Source organism: Lissotriton vulgaris, chromosome 2_1 (genome assembly GCF_964263255.1).
Source record: "Lissotriton vulgaris chromosome 2_1, aLisVul1.2, whole genome shotgun sequence".
Classification (NCBI taxonomy): Eukaryota; Metazoa; Chordata; class Amphibia; order Caudata; family Salamandridae; genus Lissotriton; species Lissotriton vulgaris.
Genome location: NC_141687.1, coordinates 369375170 through 369392236, shown reverse-complemented (window position 1 = coordinate 369392236; position 17067 = coordinate 369375170). Strand labels below are relative to the sequence as shown.

The window sequence follows — 17067 nt, the reverse complement described above, 5'->3', positions numbered from 1 at the left end:
ACACATCTTGGGCCAGATGTAGGTCGCCAATTACCGGTCGGTAACGGACGATTTCGGCAGTTACCGACCGGTAATTTGTTTTTGAGATGTAGGGGGCCCGAATTTTACTGAAACTGTAAATTTACCGATTCGGTAAATTTACAGATTCGGTAAAATACTCACTCGGTATATTTACTGAATCGGTAATTCCAGATGTAGGTGGCAGTTAAAATAGTGCCACGGGCCCTTAGTAATTCGTTATTTACCATGACATACTATGTCATGGTAAATTACGAATTCCTGTGTACATGCACATCTGTGCATGTACACCTGTGCCATGTGGCACACATACATGCCCTATGGGCATGTATGTTTGTCACATTGCACACAAGCCAAATTCAGGGGTGCAACAGGGTGTCAAAGTGACACCCTGTCCCCCTTGTAAATTCGGTAATTTTACCGAATCGGTATTTACCGATTCTGTAATTGACATTGATTCCTATGGGCCTCAAGGCCCATAGGAATCACTGGCAATTACTGAATCGGTAAATACCGATTCGGTAATTACCGAATGTTACCGATTCAGTAATTGATTCGGTAAATATACCTACATCTTGATTGCCAGTTCTTAAATACCGAATCGGTATGATTCGGTATTTAAGATTCGGTAATCGGGGATTACCTACATCTGGCCCCTTATCTCCAGTGGAGGGTCTTGGGCACTCGTTTATAAGTAGATTGTGAGCTTCTCTGTATAGGGGTTTTCTTACCCAGTAAGTTATGTATTTGTTAACATGGTCCATTAGCCACCACTCTGTGCTATGCAGGTGCCTAATTATAGTGGGGTTGAACATCTCACCCCCGAAGGGGTCTTTAATTTCTTACGAAGTAGAGGGTTGTTCTACATCTTCCTGTAGATCCTTTAAGGGATCATATATGTCTTGTGGGTCAAAAATGAACTCATCCACATCATCTCTTCATACAATGTATTGTCTGCCGATGAAGTGGAACTACCTCTAGAATCTTTTGTGCCAAGAAGGTCAATCTTTTCTATCATGCAGCTATGGGCAACTTTTCTATGTGCCCCGTTTAGGTGACCAGCTTCTCTTGTGCTGCTAAAAGCACAATTCTCTATTGAAGTGCGGGGGCTACCAGTGTTTCCTCTTTTGGGAAACCTTGCCCCCTTTCTGGAGGTCAGAGGTAGTGGGGGACTCTCCATCTGAGAGTGAAAAGTTATTGTCCTCTACAGGGGAACCCCTCTTCCTCTTATTTAGTGCAGCATCCACCGCCTCTCTTACAGAGAATCTTAATTCCTTCTCTAAGAATTTTTTAATACTATCCACTGTACCACTTGTAGGCATATATTATATTAGTTTGATGATTTGTGGGGATTGATTTCATTTCTACATAATGAAAAATGTGTATTTAATAGCAAAATGGCAAGATGATTTTTTTTTGTTATGGAAAAAGGCAGAAATTTTACTAGAAATATATCACTTTGCCATCATTTTGTCAAAAATACCTTCTCTGTTGACTGCTAATGTTTCTTAGGATCTTTTACGAGGGACCACTGCCATCTTAAAAAAATTAAACAAATAATCTAATTCTCAAAGGGGGAGAGGGTCCCAGATTGTCCAAGGCTTTGCAGTGGCTCATAGTGAGGCAAAGTGAAGTAAAGCAGCTCAGGGCATTTATGATCCAGTGCAGAAGGTTTTTTCGGCTTTCAGTCATTTTTTTCTCAATGCAATTCTTTGCGCCAGTCACATTACTAGGGTACCTGTAGGTTTTGACACTAAGCCTTTTGTACTAAGATAGCCAGGCCAGCCTTTGTGTCAAACTTTATTTGAAGCAGGTGTTAACAATTCCCATCCCATTCATCTCAGTGTTCCTGGATTCCATGGTAACATATTGGCTTTACCAAAATGTTGCACCATCCGCCTCTACAACCCCCTGATGTCATTATGAACCCTTCATTGGAACCAATTCAGCTATAGTAGCAATGGCTGATGGCCTTGTACATCTCAGGAATGCCAGGGCAGCTAAAGTAGCAATGGCTGAAGACCTTATACATCTTGGGGATGCCATGGCAGCTATAGTAGCAATGGCTGATGACCTGGTACATCCCAGGGATGCCAGCAGTCATTCAGCTCTAACCCTCAATACATTATTGGCAAAATGTTTTGCCCTGGTCAGCACATTTCACCTTTAGTCAGTAGCTAAGGTTTCTGGCCTAGATATCGAGTGGTTACCAACAAACCTGGACAATGTCACCCAGCCTCTGTTTACCCCCAAACTAGACTATTGTAGCGTATTCTGAGAAGGTTGCAGAATAACCTTATGAACCAAACCTTAGATCCTGCAAAATTCAGCTGCAAAAATAATTTCTAGCTCTCACAGATAGGACCACATTAAGCCAATCCCAAAAGCCTTCACTGGCTTCCTATCAAAGTGATCCGTATGCACTTTTCTTCCACCTCCTTCCTAAATCCCTCCATGCATTGGTGCCCCAGCCCAAATGTTCCTGTTATTGGCCCTTTCGCCTATATCTGCACATTATCACTCTAACGCTGTTTAGGTTTTCTGCTACTTATTCTTTTCTATTGCCTGTTCTCAGTGATGTATGTGTAATGGAAAACGAAAACTGAGAACCACATTGGAAGAAACGAAATCAGAGAAAACCAATGTTAAGGAAAGACAGTTTTAAGGAAAAACAAATAATTCAGAAATCAGAGGAAATATTTTAAAGAAAAGACTTGGGCGGAGTTTAGGATTAGTGATGGGTTTTTCGTTTCTGGAATGGCTAATGTTTATGGGCAATGGGGAGTTTTTAAGGACTATAAATGGGTGCAGTTCAGACATGGAAAAGGGTGTTTAGTGTTGAGGGATGGTTGGAGTTTATGGCTGGTAAGGGTTTTTTAGGTATCATGAATGGGTGGAGTTTTGGGGTTTTGAGGATTTTTTAAGCCCACAAAGGAGTGGAATTTAGGGGTGGGGATGTGCTCTAAGGATTCAGGGATGGGTGGAGTGTAGGGGTGTTGAGGGATTTTTAGGGTTCATGGATGGGGGAGTTAAGGACTGGTGAATGTTTTAAGGTTCATTGATGGGTAAAGGTTAGAGGAGTTGACACGTTTTTAGTGTTCAGGTTTGGGTTGAGATTAGGGTTGTGAGGGTTATTTAAGGATTTAGGGATGAGTGGAGTTTAAGGCTAGAAAGGAATTTCTAGGGTTAAGGGATGGGTAGAGCTTAGGGGTGGTGAGGGTCATTTAGGGGTTATGGAAGGGTGGTGTTTAAGGGTGGTGAGGGACATCAAGAGGTCAGGGATTGGTGTGGTTATGGTGTAGTAAGGGATTTTTAGGATGCAGGAATGGGTCAAGTTTAGAGGTAGTGAGGGGTTTTAAGGTTCAGGGATGGGTGGAGTGTAGAGGTAAATAGAGCATTTCGGGTTCAGGGATGGGTGTAGTTTAGGGGTCAGGAATGTGTGTACTGTAGGTACAGTAAGGGGATTGTTAGGTTTCTGGGATTGGTGTAGTTTAGTGGTTGAATGGCTTTTAGGGTTCAGGGATATGTATAGTTTAGGCATGGTGAGGGGTGTTTAGGAGCAGGGATGGATGGTGTTTAGGGATTGGGAGGGTTCAGAATGGATGGTATTTAGTGGTGGTGAAGGGTCAGAAAAATAAAAGCATCTGAATTAATCATTTGACAATGTCAAAGATATAAATCCTAAATGTGGTCCCTTGAAATACAGCACTGAAATAAATTACTCCAACAAAGCTGTTTCTTAAAGTTAGACCTGCAACCATTGCATTCACACCTTTGAAAGTAAGCATGCATAGGTCATTTATTTCATACACAAATACATTCTATAAATTGATTTCTATGCTGTTTATTCTGAGAATTTCCATTAAACAGTTTAGATGAAACGGTTTCTTAGTAATGGTATTACATGAAAATCTTTTTCTATGAAATCACATTCAATCGCTCCAAGCTTTTTCCCTCTATCTGTTTACTGTTAGAAGACATTATTTCAATCACATCTCTTAGATTCTCCACTCATCCAAAACAATAGTTATTTCTGACATGGAAGAATATTATCCAGTCTCTCACTTTGTTGCCCATGTTTTGCCATGGATTCTGTAATATATATCTAGTCTATAAAAGACTTGAGTTTCTGTTGACTAAACCTCCAAAACTCAACGAGTCGATTACATTAACAAGCATTTACAATGCAATGGTCTTGTCTTTGTTAAAGTTAGAGCTATTGGCATTGCTCATGACATTATTTTTGTTTTTAAAACATATAAATAAATGGCATTGTCATTTACAATGCCAATAGCTTAATCTCTCGCAAATGCGAGACCTATTGCATTTGCAACCACACACACACACACAGAGCCACACACACCCACACACACACAGAGCCACACACAGAGCCACACACACCCACAGAGCCACACACACACACACAGAGCCACATACACACACAGAGCCACACACACAGAGCCACACACACACAGAGAGCCACACAGAGCCACACACACACAGACAGAGCCACACACACAGAGCCACACACACACAGACAGAGCCACACACACACAGACAGAGCCACTCACACAGAGCCACACACACACACAGAGCCACACACACACACACAGAACCACACACACACACAGACAGAACCACACACACACACACAGACAGAACCACACACACACACAGACAGATCCACACACACACAGACAGAACCACACACAAACAGAGCCACACACACACACAGAGCCACACACACTCAGAGCCACACACACAAAGACAGAGCCAGCCTAATGGTACTAATAAATGACACTCTTACTACTGCTCTGAATGCAGGAGTAAATGAAATACTAAAGGTGAGTCACTCAGATACGCACCTGAGAGCGCCAGTACTGTGGAACACCATGGAGAGACAGTACCACGGACAGAGGTTACTGCACGCATGGTAACCAATGACTGCCTCAGAACCCCTAGAAAACGTCTAATCTGTTTGAGCTGAAGAACAAATCTACAGTCCCAGACTTGTGCGGTCTGTGTGAGCTTTGGGATAGCCCAGCTGTTCGTGTGAGCTGACAGATACCTCTGCTGTTCCAGGCCTGCGAGTGATATGTAAACTGAGGGACAGCCAGTGGCGTCACTAGGGGTGTGCGAACCGCACCGGGTGACACTATTACATGGGGTGACACCCAAATGCAAAATAGACAATAATCTCATAGCAGAGAGACATATAATCATACACAGACAGTAATAATTACTGTCTGTCTAAGATCGTACATCTCTCTGCTATGAGATTATTGTCCAATTTAAATACATTTTAGCTGTAATACGACGTTCGAAACGTCACTCACTTGACATGGAGACTCCCGGACCTGCCGTTTTGATCAGCCCACTGCCCCGCCCCCCAGCTAACTGAAAAGAAATTCACTCAGAAAACTTGCTAAACCAGAATAGGGAATTACCTAACACCTCCTCTCAGTGAGCCCAGTGGGTGGACTCTCCTTAATTGGTGCTCTGATACGAAATAACGAGCCAATCGCATGGGGGCGCGGCCCCGAGCTGCCTATAGTAGGCAGAGGCACCATATAGGCTCTGCCCTCTTGCTCCGTGCCCTCCACTGACAGAGCAGAGGGAGTCTGGTGAACAGGTCCTGAGGTGTGTGAGCCCCTGTTGTGCCATGGTGCCTCTTACCTTTGTGACGGTGTGGTCGCTTCTGGCCTGCGCTGCACAGACTGCTCTCCGACAGACACATGGGTGCTGGTCTGGCTATTTTATTATGCCATTGTGCACTTTACTCTTGTAAGTAAATATGGAATAACCCGTTTTTTCCACATCAGTTCTCCAATCATTTAATTGTAAAAGTGAGTTCCAGAAAAAAGTTAAAACTTAAAAGATTGTTTTTAAATAACATTGGGGTTGCCTGTATATTTTGCACGTGCGTGTACATTTATTGAGGGTATTGTTTCTTTGTTGATCCTGGTTTGAACATACTCCGGTTAGAGGCACAGAGTAAGGGGCAGCCTGTGTAGGTTGGCCAGCAGAGATTACTCCAGTATCTTGGTGTGGAATGTGCCGCTCACCGGAGAGCACAGGTACCTACTATTTCGATTATTAACCACCCAGGAAGATTTTCTTTTAGCAAAAAGTAAGGGAACAGTTTTTGCTAAAATAAAAAAGTGTGGGCATATCGTCATCCACAGATCGCGCCCACTTCGACCTCTGGACGCAACTACACCCAAACCTCCAGCGGGGGGAGGGGTGGGGTTGGAGGATGGAATGATTATAATACTTCGAACCATGGGGGCAAACCTTCTTGTGAACTATAGTGTAAATGACTTGCAGGAGCTCCTTTTACTTTTAATGGCACTCAGCACCAGCCGTTTCTCTCGTCAGTACAGGGTAATTGGTTGCCTAGATATGGCCTCCCGTCATGAAAAATGACGAGAAGTGGACACGTGCAAGGGCTGCATACGGCTAGGGGCATCCAAATTCAGGAATTGCAGGAAAAGGGCAGTGTGACGTAAGCACCAAAGGCACGAACACACAACCATAACTAGTAGAGAAACAAAACAACAAAGATATTGCATGCAGTAGCAAAGAAGCATCAAATAGGCTGCCCCCATACCCTGACATCAAAAGCAGGAGCAACGGTGTGCAGACAGCCCTGCGAGCGTAGCACAGAGCCACAGGCATTAGTGCACACAACATGCGGAGACAGCACGTAGGAATCACATGCAGGCATCAGACTCCGGCAGTAAACAAGCAGCAACGTGTGGATATCACAGACCACAACACAGAGGCTTCCCAAGCAGGCAGGAATGCACGGAGGCATCCCAGCAGCAGAAGCAAAACCAAACTGCACGCAGGAGCGTTTCAAAAGCGCAAAAATAGGGACAGCTTCCAAAGCAGACAACACGCAAACGGCAACCTGCACTGGACTCTCCTCAGACACTCAACGGGAACACGGAAGTGTGCAACCCCCCCGAATGTACACAAGCCCCCTTTCCACCAGGGCAGCTCCCTTCGTTTGAACATTTCAGCGCAGGGGAGGGTGAGCTCAGCCGCTTGCCTGCTGTACCTTTAAACGGGCATTGGTCTCCCGCATACCTCGGCTCCCAGCACTCTCCCTCCCTGCACTGCTCCTCGGTGCAGGGGTCGAGCAGCTCCGGGCTCTCACCTCCGTCCGCTCCGCTCCTGCAGTAACAGGTGTCGCCGGGGACAGCGGAATGGCGGCCGGCCTCACCGAGCTGTGCGTGCGCTTTCCCAGGTGGCCCAGACTCACTGGTCCCGCACTCCGCCTCTTCCAACGGCAGCAGGCAGGGGAGGGGCGCTCTGCGCACACTGCGGTCAATTTGGGGGGTGGGGGGGGAAATGAAGAGGAAACAGTAGCCAAAGTGCCTGCAGTGGGCAGCGCTGGTGACCTGCAAAGTCGCCCCCTCGTGTGTTTTTTCACCAAACAGGACACCAGGTGTAAACGGGCGATCACGTGCGGACTGCTTAAACAGGGGTAGTGCTCTTGGCTTTACCGGGCTGCGGCAGTGAAAACGGGGCAGATGAGGGGTATGCTTCCTCCGAATCCGAGGTCAAGCAGAAATGGCTCGGAGAAACGCCCTGTCAATTTCAGACTTGGGGGGCGTGTTTTTCTCTCTCTCCTCTCCCCATTGGCTGGAATGTAAACAACGGGCGTGTTTTGATTTGTTGTTGTTTACCTTCCAGCCAATGGGAAGAGGAGAGAAAGAAACGAAAAAACACACCCCTCAATCCGAAAAATACGGGGCTTAAATGGAAAGACAAACCTCTTCTCCAATGGCTGGCCTCAGTTTAGGAAGCCAGCCAATGGAGAAGAGGTGCGGGTTTAAGCCCCATACTAAGAAACATAAAATCTGGCCAGCGAGACTGTTCAAGCGCGGCCTTCGCTAGCCGAGACCTAAAAAGTAAGAACAGATCAGCAACTACGCATCGCTAGTGAAATACATTAAAAAAAAGTGAAAAAAGGCACCCATATTATGCACTCTCTGCTCTCTGGCATGTAATACTACTGGTACCCTAGGCAGTTTTCTCTTTCTCTCTCCATCACTTTCTCCATTACTATCTCTTTTTCTGTGTTTTTCTCTCTAGGTAAATAGTTCCCCTTTTATTTTCTGAAGCACCCCAAAGTTGTTCAGAGCGGAAACAATAAAATGCCAATTCTTTGTCACTGCTCTCTAGCTAAAATCGTTCATGTATTTAAATAAAACGTGCAGTAATCTCTCCCTTGTCTATTCTCTCATATCTTCCCTCCTTCTTTCTCCTGTGCACGATCTTTATATCTGACCCCATTTATGTCCGATTCTCTTCTCCCTGTCCCATTTGCACTTCATTAATCTTTATCTGTCGTCTTTCTTCCCTTTCTCTCTGCAGTCTCCTGAAGGTGCACCTGCAGCTCCATGGCTTCACTGCCTTCATTGACGTGGAGAAGCTAGAAGCTGGGAAGTTTGAGGATAAGTTGATCCAGAGTGTGATCAGTGCCAGGAATTTCATCCTAGTCCTCTCAGTTGGCGCTCTGGATAAGTGCATGGGGGACACAGACTGCAAGGACTGGGTTCATAAGGTGAGAAGCACAGACGGTGCCATAAACCATTCCATATTCCACACTAGAACACATGGATCACAGTACAAATCGCCTTAAGCCTATGGTGCACCTTGTGGGGTCTAAGACTGCTTTAAAGATGTATAACCCAGACTTGTGGAGTCAAGCAGCGCTTGCTGGATCTTTGTGCGTTCTGTACAGACTTTTGGCAGTTCACCAGAGTTTGAAGGTTGGTTGCTTGTTGAATCCTGCCAGGGCCTGAGGGATGTTATGCTCTCTGGGCTTGCGAGTTCTTCCAGTGATTGATGGGGTGCATACTTTGTGTCAGTGCTTGTGGTGGACATATTTCATTGTGTGCCTTATAGTACATAAGTGGGCCCGTAGCTGTTTCTGAGCCTCTGTGGGGTCCAATGGTGCAATAGAAGTAGTATACCAGGTGGTAAGGCTTTAGGGGCATATCATCACTCAAAGGGAGCCTTCTTTATGCTTTGTCAGGTGGGAGTTCTACCAGTGCGTAAGGATCACTGTGCCAGAATACATGGGGCATCTTCTTGCGCTTAAGAGGGTATATACTTTGTGATGTGCAAAGTGGGTGTTCTACCAATGTTTTGAAGTTTTTGTTTGGTTGGAGGAACAATGCTTTATGGAGTATGCAACTCTCTTTAGGCCTCATGGATGGTCTCCTAGAGCATGAGGGAGTTATATACCCTGTGACAGACGTATATATATATATATATATATATATATATATATATATATATATATATATATATATATATATATATATATATATATATAATATATAATTCCTCCAAAGACCCGTTTGCACGAAGTCCGCGGCCCGAACACAGATGGCGAGTGAGAACCGAGCAGGTCTCTCGCCAATTATATAAACCACAGCAATTTTCTTCACAGAAAAGACTCGCACTTGGGATAAACCACAGTTTTAATAAGCAAAGTTACGCGTTTCGACAGCAAAAGCTGTCTTGATCACACAGTTTGCAAATGATACAGGAAGTCTATACATAGGTCTAGGACAGCGAAAAGGGACAAATAGTTTGGTAACTGGTGTCCAGATCTAAACTTGGCGGCCATCTTAGAGTGGTGATTATATATAAGTAGTATATGACACATGTTCATATCTTTGACATATTTACATATGTATGTGCAATTCCAAAGTCCATTAGGTGACTCAAAGATGATAATAGTGAAATACTATTTACATAAAATTCATATATATACATTTACATAAAATACATATATATACATTTATGCAAAATTGCAAGCTTTAGCCAACGTACAGTATTCTTTCGACATAGTTTCATAATAATGTAACAGATGACTGGCCAAATTGTCTCCTATTGGTCCCAGGGACTATTACATAGGCGTTCAACGTATGTACTTCGGTCTACTCTAAAACATATATAACATGATATGTAGGACATTGTTCAAATAAGATTTTTCTTTCATTATGCAATATATCCATAAGTTACAATTTTAGTATAAATCGGGCACTATGCAGCATAAGATTTGACATTTTTTACCAATAGGAGACAATTTGGCCAGTCATCTGTTACATTATTGTGACACTATGTCGAAAGACATCTTAGCAGCTCCCCATGTGGAAAAGCAATGCCGGCTCTCGCAGGAGGCGGGGAGCCGGCGGGACCGTGGGGGGTTTGGGGACCCCCCCACGGTCCACAACGGAGAGGGCCAGTCCCAGGGTATGGGGTCCCCAGGGCTATTAGTGGCCTGGGAGGTAGGCCACGCGGCCCCATGCCCAATTATAAAAAAATAAGGGAAAGGCCGGCCCCGGGGGATGGGGTCCCTGGGGCCATAAATAGCCTGAGGAGGGGGGGGGCAAGCAGCCCCCCTCCAAAAAATAATTACAAAGTAAAAAAAACGGCCATGCTGTGGGGGATGGGGTCCAATTATGGCCTTGGGGCGGGGGCCACTCAGCCCCTTTCCAATTTTTTTATTAAAAAAAGGGGTCAGGCCCTGGGGGATGGGGTCCCCAGGGCCAATAAATTAGGAAAAAAAGGGGGGACAACCATCCCCCTTCTTAAAATTTAAAAAAGTTTTTAAAAAGACCGGCATCGTGTGGAGGCCCCGCCCCCCTCCCTGCAGCACTCTGCACATTTGGAGATGGGTAGCTAATTCCCCTTAAATACTGGTGGTTCCTGGGGACCAATTAGCCCACCAGGAACCTCCAGTATGCACCAGGGAGCTGCGTTGCAAAGAGGTGTTCATAGGCCACCCCACTTTTTTCACCTCTCTGCAACGCGGCTCTGTGGCGCTTAATGGAGGTACCTGGTGTGCTAGTTGCACCCCAGGGACCCTCAGGATTCAAGGGCAGTTAATTTCCCAACTTAAAACTGCCACAGGGCACGTTTGCACAGTGGTGAAGGGAGGGGACGGAGTCTTGAGGTGACATGTGCAAACACCCTGTGGTGTGTTTTAAGTTGGGGAAATAATTCCCCTTCAATCCTGAGGGCCCCTGGGGGCCAACTGGCCCACCAGGTGCTTACAGTAAGCGCCACTGTGCTGCGTTGCAGAGAAGTGGTCCAGGCCGTGCCACTTTTTACACCTCTCTGCAACAGTGCTTACTGGAGGTACCTAGTGGGCTAGTTTGATCCTAGGGACTCCCAACTTAAAACGGCCACAGGGCATGTTTACACAGTGGGAAAGGGAGGGGACGGGGCCTGGGGTGACGTGTGCAAACAAGCCCTGTGGTGCATTGTAAGTTAGGGAAATAATTCCCCTTCAACCCTGAGGGCCCCTAGCTGCCAACTAGCCCACCAGGTGCTTCCAGTAAGCGCCACTTTCTACACCACTCTGCAACAGCGCTTACTGGCGGTACCTAGTGGGCTAGTTTGACCCTAGGGACTCTCAGGTTTCAAGGGGACTTAATCTCACAACTTAAAACAGCCACAGGGCTTGTTTACACAGTGGGAAAGGGAGGGGACGGGGCCTGAAGTGACGTGTGCAAACATGTCCTGTGGTGCATTTTAAGTTGGGCAAATAATTCCCCTTCAATCCTGAGTGCCCCTGGGGGCCAACTAGCCCACCAGGTGCTTCCAGTAGGCACCATTGTGCTGCGTTGCAGAGAGATGGTCCAGGCCGTGCCCCTTTTTACACCGCTCTGCAACAGACCTTACTGGAGGTACCTAGTGGGCTAGTTTGAACCTAGGGACTCTCAGGATTCAAGGGGACGTTATCCCATAAATTAAAATGTCCACAGGGCGTGTTTGCACACATGTCACCTCAGGCCCCCCCTTCCTTTACCAGTGTGCAAACACGCCCTGTGGTGCGTTTTAAGAGGTAGTTTTAATCTCCCTGCCCTATTATGTACTAGGGTCTTACAGAGGAGGCCATGGTAATCACAGGGGTACCGCAACGCATAGTGTTCCCTAGTGGATGTAGATGTTTTCAGTATATTTAAAGAGTCTTTTAACATAGCACTTGCTCTAGGACTGGTTAGTCAGACTCAGTTACCACCAGTACTCGTGTGAAAAAGTTGAGGGTACAGGATGATTTTGCAACAATGCTTTTTTCTGCTCCTCTGTTTGTTCTTTCTGCACGTCTTCCTTCTTCCAGCACTTTTCATCGTCTTTGAGGACTTCTGTTGCTTCTTTCTGCATTTCTTTTTTTTCTTTCTGTGCGTTTTTTCTTATGTCTTCACGTCCCACCTCTGTAGGCATAGTTAGAAACTAGCATTTAAAAAACTTTTGAAATTCACTGAAAAAACATAGGTTTTAGGCACAATATAGTAAGGAATTAGCATTTAAAAATCCTTAGAAATTTACTGAAAAAAACATAGTTTTCAGGGGCGTTATAGTTAGCTGGACATTTCAATTGTACAATACCCTAGAAATTCCCCGTTATAGTTAGTTCAGCTAACTATAACTCGCGCGGCCGCAATGCACTGCTGATGACTTCACATATTACATTACTCATGACATGGTCAGTGACATCACTCATGATATCACTGATGGCATCTCAAATGACATCCCTGATGACATTAATCAGTGAATGTGGTTTGATTTTATATTCAAATATGTATGTGAATTTCTAAGGTTTTTTAAATGCTAATTCCTCACTATAACGTGCCTGAAACCTATGTGTTCATCAGTGAATATATATATATATACATATACATATACATACACACACACACATCCTGTGCAAGGTTTTGCAGTGAGTTGGCATGGTGGAGGGAAGTATATGGACCGACTATATGGTCTAACAGTGCCTTAAGGATATATATATCCACAAACATGTCATCCCAAATCCCAAATGAACACACCACAGTCCGCTTCTTTTTAGCTGGATTATTTATTAAAGCAATGCAAATCTACGCGTTTCGGAGCGTCCGCTCCTTGCTCACGAGTAAAAATGTTGCAATTACGCGTTGTTCTTATTTGATCATGTGACACACCTCTGTGTAGACAGTAACAACAGACTCCTTTGTGAAATTGAAACAATTTGGACTACACTGTAGCATTGCAGTGCAACCTTGCAACAATAATTAAACCAACAAATAGATTGGTACAGTGCATAATCGTCCTTTGCAAGGGTGGCAATTTTGTATTTATATTGACACACTTAGAGAATCATGGGATCCACAGAGTTCACTGCTGCGATCTTAGCATTCTGTGTCAATAAAGCTTTTTTGAAATAATAAAAGCTTTATCAAAACAGCTCGTATCGATTAACAGTGGAGATAACTGTGAAATGCACACATTTCCACAACTTCCTGCATAAACATATGCTACTACTACTTGCCCAAACATCTCATGTATTACTCAATTACATGCTCAATCTTTTGAGGAAATGTAATGTACAGGAGTTTGAAACAATTGTGCCCCAGTATGCTTGCGTTCCCTGATATTAAGTTATCCTGTCACATTACCCATTACCAAATCATATTAGTTTTTTTCATGAAGACCCGTATTATGCCCAAGTGGGTATCGTAGCTCATTAGCATCAATGTTCACGTCAATAAATTGAAAACAATTTATTGACGCAATCTCTGGAAAAAATGTTTAATTCCTTTTCATCTCAAAGATATTGTGCTCTTTTTGCCTTCCACTTGCATTTCAATCAACACTGGGATTCTGTAAAATATAAACCATACATGTTTAAATAGCATTTCCACACAATACATGCAACAAATGATTTCTAAACCAATGACAGTGAGTATAAAAATACCATTAAAATCTAGAGGATTTATTCGTCCTGCGCCTTTATCTTAATTCTATAGACTGGCAAGAGCATTTTATCCTAAGTGCACTGACGGTGCCTCATCGCTGTTGTGTCTCATGGGGAAAAGTGTATGATATTGCATTATCATTTTTTATTCTACGTGCCTCAATTCCTGGACGCGGTCTCCCCTCTTTCTCTTACTGAGATCCTGTCTAGAACACCCAAAGATAGAAGGTTGCTATTTTGGTTGTGTTGAGCTTTAAAGTGCCAAGCCATGGGGGCCTGCTTATCACTGTTTTTGATTGCCCTTAGGTGTTCAAGGATTGATTTTTTAGCTTTGTGTATCGTACTACCTATATAGTATTTTTCACAAGGGCACCTAAGGGCATATACTACATATTCTGTATAGCACAAGACATGTTTGGTTATTCGGAAGGGTTTACATTCTGATGATAATTTAACCTCTGCAATTTGGTACTGGGTTTACAAGCTTTACATCTGCCATATGTAAAGAAACCTTGAATGGTGCTTTGTTTAGTTTCCGGAGTGGTAAGCGCTTGACAGATTGTGTCTTTGGGCGACTTATCTTTCCTGTAGGTGATTTGGGGGTACTCTTCAATGTATGCCTCTTGATCTGAGTCCGTCTTCAAGACATTCCAAAATTTACCTAAACCTTTCCTCAACTCTATGGACTGTTTGTTGAAGGTTGTAATAAACCTAATCTTATTGATTGTGTCATCTTTGTTCTCTGCCGTCTGTATTAGTAAACTATTTCTATCTTGTTTATCTGCCTCGGCACATACAAATTCATTGGCCTCATCGGAGGTGCGGCAAAGCTGTTGACCGTGATGGCCGCACAGCTTTGAAGCTCCTCCGTAGTGCCCACAGAAACGTAATTTATTAGCACCAAAGATGACCTCTGGATCATGGGAGACCAACGCCGGAGTGGCGCAAGGTAGTGGTGACTCGGCGAGGCTTGGACTAGCGGCCGCAGATGAGGAAACATCATTGAGACCGGGTCCGATCAACTTCACCAAGCGGAGCTGCGCCCTGGGGCCTATGACCAAATCCAGGCCCCGGCTTGCGGCCTAGCATAAAGCCATGCTGCGGACTCGCGGAGCGGCGGTGAACCCCTACCAAACAGAACACTGGATTGACTGGCGAGGTGAGAGGGGCTTTCCTGGCTGCTCCCCTGCCCCCAAGATTCAGATTTGCCATTACGGAGAGACCCGGGAGTTGTCCACATAGGGCCCGCCTGGCGGTGATGCCAGAGGCCCTGCGGCGACAGGGGTCGCAGGCGAGCCTGGGATCAGGCCACTCGGCTGGGCGGGAGTGGAGGGGGACAACAACACATCAGCCCACCTCTTCAGTTTGCAGCCATGAGATTGGTGATGGGGAAGAGCCGAACAACATGTGGGCCTGCTAAAGTCTGTGTGCCATGAACTAAGGTCTGACGGGGAATCCCAGGTTCAAACATTTATATATCCTGGTCTGCAACGAGACCGAGTTTTGTGTTGGGGTGGTGTGTCGCAGCTGAGTGCCCCAAAGAGATATAGTTGATGGGAGGGGGCGCTGCGCGGAGACCTGGTCAGCCCGGAGCTCTTCTCTGGGTCACCTGCTTTCTCCCCTGCGACCATCACGGCCTGCCCCCTTGCTTCTACGCTGGTTTTTGTGCCCTAAGGAACCTTCTGGCTGGTGCACTGAGTGTGCACATTAGCGGATGCGGTAGAGAAGTCATGGGCCGTAAAGACCCGAAGCATCGAATATTGCAGTTCCCCAAGGTGATGGAGAGGGTCCCTACTACTGGTGCAGATATGGTTGCTGGAGGTTCTGCCACAGATCCCCCAGTGGATCAACCCACAAGCCCACACTTTCTGCTGCAGGAGCTCCGTATAGGATTTAAAGCCTTGGAGAACTGATTTTACAGTCTGGACAAACGTTTGGACAATCTGAGTGCCAACATTGATGTTCATGAGAAGCATCTCGACACTGTTGAGAGAAAAATTTGGACAATCTAGGTGCCAAGATTGATGTTCATGAGAAGCATATGGACACTGTTGAGGGAAGGGTGTCAGACTTGGAGGATGGGTCGGCTCGGGCTGTGCGCAAGCTTGAACGATTCGAAAAGTTTCTCAAGGATGTGGATTAAAAACGAGGATTTAGAATCCCGCAGTAGACAGAATAACCTGCGCATCCTAGGCGTTCTAGAAACTTCCAATACTGGTCGTTTGGATCAGTTTATGGAAAACCTATTAGCCGATCTATTTGGCAGTGAAGCTTTTCCCTCTGTTTTCATTGTTGAGCGCACCCATCGCCCACTGGGCCCTCGCCCTAACTCCGGCTGCCCCCCTAGACCTATAATTGTGCGCCTGCTAAATTTCCGCGAAAGGGACACCGTGCTGCGACTAGCAAGGGAAAAGGGCTCACTAAGCTGGCAGGGTTCTACGCTATCATTGTACCCAAATTTTACTATTATGGTGTAAGAGGTGAGGCGTAAATATAACGGTGTGAAGGCAACGCTACGCAATTTGGGCCTGCGATATGGGCTTTTATACCTGGCGCGTCTTCATGTTGATATTGAGGGCAGGTCCCGAATATTTGAGTCCCCTGCAGCAGTACAAGGATTTTGCAGAGGCTACAAGGGTGGTGGGCAGAGTGGTAGCAAAGATGCAGCAGAACCCCCCCCCCCACACATAGTGGCTCTGCTGTCAGTGTGGAGCTTTTCTCTACTGAATAATACAGGCGCAGGAGTGTGTGGATGTGCCCAGCTTCAGGGTGTGCAGGGATGGGTGGGGGATGGGGTTTACTATATTCCTGGCTGTATTGGCTGCTGCTCCATTTAATTAGTTGTACACTTTCCCGCGTTAATACCGCCAACATTTGAATACAATGTTTAAAGGAAACAATATGCCTGCTATAGATGATTTACCTACCTCTTCCAACCTTAAAATTATTACTTGGGGGTTGAACAACGCAAAGAAAGGAAGGAATCTAGTGCAATATCTACAGAGACATGGGATTGATATTGCATTTCTGCAAGAGATTCGTCTCCCTAGAACAGAGGTTACTTTGTTTGCTTCCTCTTGGGCCCAAATAGATATTTTGCTGGGTTCAGCACCTATGCTCGTGGTACAGTGATTTTAATACATAAACGCTTACCAGTTCACCTACATAAAGTACATAATGATACAGAGGGCCGCTACACCATGATAACTGGACTATAAATGGACCACCGTGTAACCCTACGGAACATATATGCCCCTAATATAGTTTGTCTGGAGTATTTTCAT

The 17067-nt window shown here is 45.3% G+C and overlaps 1 protein-coding gene across 1 annotated transcript in view; it reads left to right on the top strand.

Moving 5' to 3' along the window:
- The window catches only part of LOC147730367 (NAD(+) hydrolase SARM1-like), a 200787-nt gene that overhangs the window by 134270 nt on the left and 49450 nt on the right, over positions 1 to 17067 (top strand). The window contains exon 7 of the mRNA XM_086955172.1: positions 8404 to 8593. Within this exon, the coding sequence (XP_086811298.1) occupies positions 8404 to 8593 (190 nt within the window). The remainder of the gene's footprint in view (positions 1 to 8403; positions 8594 to 17067) is intronic.